Here is a 5,646-nt window from a genome sequence, read left to right as displayed (position 1 = left end):
AACGCCCGTGCCTGTCTCGTTGGCCATTGGTCCCGAGTGTCGCTGAGACCCCGAGCTCCAGCAGCAGCCACCCACTTATTCAGCTGGCGAGTGTGCTGTGAGCAGGAGGAAGGCACGCCGGTGACTGGAGGCCATAGGTGGCCTCCTTCCGCAAAGCGTTGTCCCGGGAGGTGACAGGGGCCTGGCACCCAGTTCAAAGGCAGGTGGTCCGAGATGCCTCTGGTCACAGTGAAGTGATTTTGTAGTTGCATTGAAATCACATGTTACTGCGAGAGGCTTGAGGGCTGAAGTCATGTGAGTGTGTATGCAAACGACCGAGTGCAGGAGTTAGAAAGTGAGGCAGATTCAGGGACTCGCTTACACGGGGCCCTGGATTGCTGCAAGCGTTGCACGACACAGCGGATGGCTTTTTGCTCTTATGGGAAATGAAAGCGCATTAAAGCTACACACACACACACACACACACACACACACACACACACACACCTATCTCCGCCTCTGCGTCAATGAAGCCAAAATAAAATGGAGCAGATGTTAAGGGTTTCCTTTATTTGAAGGCACTGAATGTGAACCCACTGAACCAGGTAAAAAGCGACGAAGAAAACCCAGGCATTCAGGAAACACGGAACAGGAAACGGATGAGCTGGTGAGTCCTCTGGTTGTTTCAGAACATGCAGGAGCCGGCGGGTCCTCTGAAGCCACTGCCTCTTAATAGTGACAGTCTAGGAATTCAAAATGAGAGATGCTGGTGAGAGGTCAGGGAGCCCGGAGCCTGAGCTAAGGGTGCTGTGGGGCCAAACGTGCCCAGCTGTGCCCGTGGAGGGAGCTCCCCTCCTGGGACAAATGTCCAGGGCTGGGGTGTCCTTTGGGGACCACTTTCTCCAAACAGCTGGCCAACTGCCAGGTGGACCCTTAGGTCACACTTGGAAATTTCTGCAAGTGAAGGCTGTGCTCTTCAAGGACCAGGGCCCTCCTCCCGTTTGGGGGAAATGCCTGCTTTTCCTTTAGCTTGCCAAACTCAGTGTCAGGAGACACATTGTGACGGAGGAGGGGGAGGGGCTGGGCCCTCCGGGACTGGCACTGAAGCAGACGCTGGGGCAGAACCTGACATACGTGGCCACGTGAGAGAACATGAGGGCCACAGAGAGGAGGCCACGTCTGCTCTGTTCCGGGCCCCGTCCCCGGGACCCAACACAGCGAGGGCATTTGGTAGCACCCAAAAATGGGGATCGGACTGTGAGGCCACCGATGTGGCCGCGGTCCAGGGGCGTGGCTGAAAACGCTGTGCTTCTAAACCGTCATAAAGACCCATGATGCCGTGTGGCTCTAAACCTATCTGAAGGATGCTGCCGTTGCTGAGAACATTCTGGAATTGCCTCACAGTAAGGGCAGGCTCACCCATCAGTCTACTTGTCCCCTGAAATGGCCACCCCTGGGTCAGGAGCCAGGGCCTCAGTGGCATTCAGGCAGGACGTCCAGGGTAAGGACACCCCCTCCCCAGCCCCCACCTTCCCGAGCAATCCTCGTGCCCAGGCCCCAGACGGCGCGCCCTCGGCGCCGGTACCTTGCACGGGCTTTGGGAAGAAGCACCAGGGCACTTCGGGGATGGTGTCGGAGAAGCAGCACTTTCGAGACGCGCAGTCCTCGGGGCTGATGCCCGGGTAGCCACAGTTCACGCGGGCCGACACTTCCATGACACACTCCTCATTGTCTGATCGCCATCACCGGGGTTGGGAGAGGAGCAACACAGAGACTCAGTTAGACCTACTATTAACTAGGAAATTCCCATGCGCCCCCGGGAACGCCTCTGGATTTACAGCCGGCATGTGTCAGGAGGACCTTCTGGGGCTGGACCACCCAGGGCCTGCGTACGGGTAGGGGCCAGCGGCTGGCCACCCCTTCCTCCCCACAGATGTCACAAGTCAGAAGACCTAAAGTACTGGGGCCTCAAGTACGTTATTTTTCTTCTCTGGACTCGATATTCCCCTCTGTAAAATGGGCTGCCCATATCGAGTCCAGAGAGGAGAAATAACTTTCAGGTTCTAAAGCATTTAGCACAAGTATTAAAATCCTCGAGGGAGGCTCCTGGCCCACAGCCAGCCTCAGAGCCCGGGAGCCTCGCATTCAGTCCCAGGGACTATGGGCGAGAGGCCGGGGTCTGAGTTCCAGGCACGCCAGCCTGCATTGCATCCACTTTCTTGTGTGCACGCCGTGGGATTGACGACCTGCTCCCCTGAGCATCTGACATGCAGCCACTCTCAGAAGTGGTCCTAGAAGACTTAACGTCCTAACACTGAGTCTGTGAGCAGTCACGTCAATGAGGTCCCATGAAATCCTCCTTCCCCTAGAACAGTGGTTCTCAACCTTCCTAATGCCGCGACCCTTTAATACAGCTCCTCATGTTGTGGTGACCCCCAATTTCATTGTTACAAATTGTACATAGTTAAAGCATCGTGATTAATCACAAAAACAATATGTAATTATATGTGTGTTTTCCGACGACCTTAGGCGACCCCTGTGAAAGGGTCGTTCGACCCCCAAAGGGGTCGCGACCCACAGGTTGAGAACCGCTGCCCTCGAAGCACCTTCCGGTCCCGCTTTTACAGAAGGAGAGGCCCCAGCGTTGTTTATTTCTTCAAATACAGAGAAACGGGTTCTGTACACACACGGGCTCCCACATAAGTCTGCCAAAGGGGGCAAGGGCTGGCCCTTGGGGCTCCAGGTGTGGACACAGGTGAAGGGGGACTTTCTCTTCCCTTTGGCGGCCTGGGCACCTGTCCCCAGCACCGTCAGCCGGGGCCTGGGCTGCGGGCTGCGGGCACAGGAAGAGGCCCCGCTGCCCTGCAGTTACCTTGCATGGGGAGGGGGGTGAAGCACCAGGGCACCCCGGGGACGGTGGTGTCGAAGCAGCAGCCGGCGGCAAAGCACTGGTCACTGGTGATGCCCGGGAAGCCGCAGTTCTTCCTGCTGTCGGGGTTCATCCTGGAGCACTGGCAGGGGGCTGTGGAGAGACGCGTCACCACCCTCTGCGCTGCCCTGCCCTGGCACGCCCGGGACACCGTCGTGTCCACCGGGGAAATGCAAAGTCTTGTCTCATCCACATGGGACAGGGCTTTGCTGCCATTGTGTCATTCATAAAATATATAAAAAAATAAAATAACCTTCTAGAAAGAGGTGGACAGATGGACCCACGTGGAGACCAAGATGAAAGGTGATCAAAGCCGGACTCCAAGGAGCCCCTGGTTGGGCCTCCTGCCCAGTCCCTCTCCTCAAGCAGGCCCCCCAGCACCGGAGGTCACCCCGACCTTGTCCGGGAGAGAGGCCTCTCTCTGAGGTCTCACGGACCCCGGGTATCCTCCCTGAATAGCAGGAAAGCAAGTGTGAACGTACACAGGGCTGCACGTGTGGCCCACACCACAGGTCTTAGGTGCCTTTCCGCTGCTTCCTCCCTCCAGCGAACGCAGCCTCCTCCCTTTCCTCCCGAGAGAAGCCGGCAGGAACGGAGACCCCCAGGGGAGCTCCCATGCCCCACTGGGTTTGGGCTCTAGCAGGTTCCCCGGGCTCGCTGGCCCAGAGGCCCCGCTGCCCAGATGTGGACACGGAGCCGCGGAGGGTCACTTCGGGGCGTTCACTTACAAGGTTTCCCGGCCCCCGCCATGGCGCACAGACCCAGGACGAGGACCGCTGCCAGGAGCCGGGCGCCTGCCATGTCTGCGCTCGGCTGCACGCAGGGCCGCTGCAGAATGCAGGGTTCCCGCTGCCAGCGGGCATTTTATCGTTGTCTCTCTGTTTGCTCAGCAAGCGGAAATGACCTTTCTCTCTCACCCCTGGCCACAACACTTTGGATCCTTTGTTAGGAAAGGGGGCTGAGGTAGCTCGGCCGGGAGACAGAGGGCCACGCAGGCGAGGCTTCCGGGCCACGTGCCATGCTCTGGGCACCAGCGCGGCCTCCCCTGCCTGGCCTGGAGCCGGGCCGTTCCAGGATGCCAACGTGGAAGACTGGCCACAGGCATGTCTGGAGCTGGGCCCCACAGGGTCACACCCAGGAAGGCATACGCCATGCATTTCTCCAAATAAAGTAGATGGCTACCACAGGAATTAAACAATATATATATTGGGCCCAAGGCTATCTGGGGAAATGCCCAGGCCAGCTGTCAGCAGAGAGAAGACCCCTTCCTTCAGGAATGGGAGGACCTCCAAGGAGGGCAGGAGACCCCTCCTCCACGGTGCACAGTTAGGGCTCTCCTGGCCCCTGGCCAGCACTTCCTCTCTCCATCTTGGGGAGGGGGCTGCTCTCCACAGAGATGAGTCTGACTAGGTGAAAGGAGAAGCCTGGTGAGTGCAAAAATAAGTTCATTTCAGCCACCCTCCGAAATTCCTCATTTTATCCTCCATGGAGCTCTCTGCATTTCCCAGGAGGTGGCACCTGTAACCGCTGTGCCCAGGGGTAAGATGCTCTGGATAAGGGAGTCTGTGGATGGAACAGAGAGAGAGGAAAGAAGCTGAAGGGGAGACACTCCACAGATAAAGAGGAAAGATGTGGTGGGAAGGCTGAGAAGGGGTCAAGCTCCCCACCACCACAGGAATTACAGGAGTTGCCAATCTGTAAATCATTGGTTGCACAACCAGGGACCCAAAGGTGCGTGGAATCCAAAACCCTGGGTCCTCAAGTCTAAAGAGCAGGCGTCATGCTTCAGGGTTTCTGGGCGTCCAGTCATGACATCTCCAGACTAGGTCCTTGACTGCCCACCGCTGTGCAACCAATGGGGCTCCATCTTTGGAAACTTTGCAGAGTCAACTTTCCCTGCCCCATGTCCCTGCCACCCATAGTCACCACCAAGACATAAGCTCCTTAATCATCTGTTCTCCCCTGGTTTCATGTCCTCTCTGTTCTCTCTGCTTCCTGTTCCTGGACCTGACTTCCCACTGCCCACATCCTGACCCTTCCAGGGTTCCCGCTGAAGCCATCTGATCTGTGCCAAAAACACAACTTGTCATCCTCAACCCCCGTGTCCCTCCCCCTCCTCTGGCCCTAACAGAAGCCTGTGTCTCCCCTGAGATGCTCCCTTGCATCCACCTTGGGCAGAAGTGTTCAGCCCCCTCCCCAAGGCACCAACTGCCCATACCAACTGCTTTTGTGAAAATTGGAGGGGGGGGGGGGAACCCATTTCTTCAAGACAAGTTACTTCCACGTGTGGGGAAATCACTATAGTAGACAGTGCTGTTTGCAGTATGAGTGGCACCCTATGTGAACATGGAGCTGTGCACACATGTGCATCTCCAACTGTATTGGCTGTTCATGCTCCCATTACATGAGCTCAGACGGGTGCTAGACATTGACCTTGAGGCTTGATGTCTCTATCCTCACACAAAAATGATGCTCCTTGGAGATGCAGGCTGCGAACCATACCACTTTCAATGCCTTGCCTCACTGTCATCTGCAAACCATCATTCTGTCTCCTTTCCTGCAAGTCTTTATAAGTCTTAAAAGGATAAATTTAATCTGCAAATAAAGCAACTGCCTAACAGAATAAAACTTAGCATTTGTTAAGGAAAATAACAAAATCCAGACACATAATAATGTTTAACACAAAACCAACATTTACTCATCAGATGAAGAAGCATGACCCATAATCATTAGAAAAA

General features: G+C 56.1%; 1 protein-coding gene across 1 annotated transcript; it reads right to left on the bottom strand.

The window, feature by feature from the left end:
• Positions 1 to 527: 527 nt before the first annotated feature.
• Positions 528 to 3,742, bottom strand: TFF2 (trefoil factor 2). Its single transcript, XM_070407144.1, has 4 exons — positions 3,637 to 3,742; positions 2,852 to 3,001; positions 1,565 to 1,711; positions 528 to 722 (listed from the first exon to the last, which is right to left on the bottom strand). The coding sequence occupies exons 1-4, from the start codon at positions 3,707 to 3,709 to the stop codon at positions 709 to 711; spliced, it is 384 nt and encodes a 127-aa protein (XP_070263245.1). The 5' UTR covers positions 3,710 to 3,742; the 3' UTR covers positions 528 to 708.
• Positions 3,743 to 5,646: the final 1,904 nt, after the last annotated feature.

Source organism: Myotis yumanensis, unplaced genomic scaffold (genome assembly GCF_028538775.1).
Source record: "Myotis yumanensis isolate MYYU_CA2020_CCGP unplaced genomic scaffold, mMyoYum1.0.hap1 SCAF_2, whole genome shotgun sequence".
Classification (NCBI taxonomy): Eukaryota; Metazoa; Chordata; class Mammalia; order Chiroptera; family Vespertilionidae; genus Myotis; species Myotis yumanensis.
This window is presented reverse-complemented; position numbering and strand designations above follow the sequence as displayed.

Excerpts from the sequence above, each read along its gene's own strand:
- TFF2 (XM_070407144.1), bottom strand. The coding sequence starts at position 3,709 with ATGGCAGGCGCCCGGCTCCTGGCAGCGGTCCTCGTCCTGGGTCTGTGC. Across the intron at positions 3,002-3,636 it reads GGCGGGGGCCGGGAAACCTT|CCCCCTGCCAGTGCTCCAGG; the intron begins GTAAGTGAACGC and ends GTCTCTCCACAG. Across the intron at positions 1,712-2,851 it reads CACCCCCCTCCCCATGCAAG|ACAATGAGGAGTGTGTCATG; the intron begins GTAACTGCAGGG and ends GATGGCGATCAG.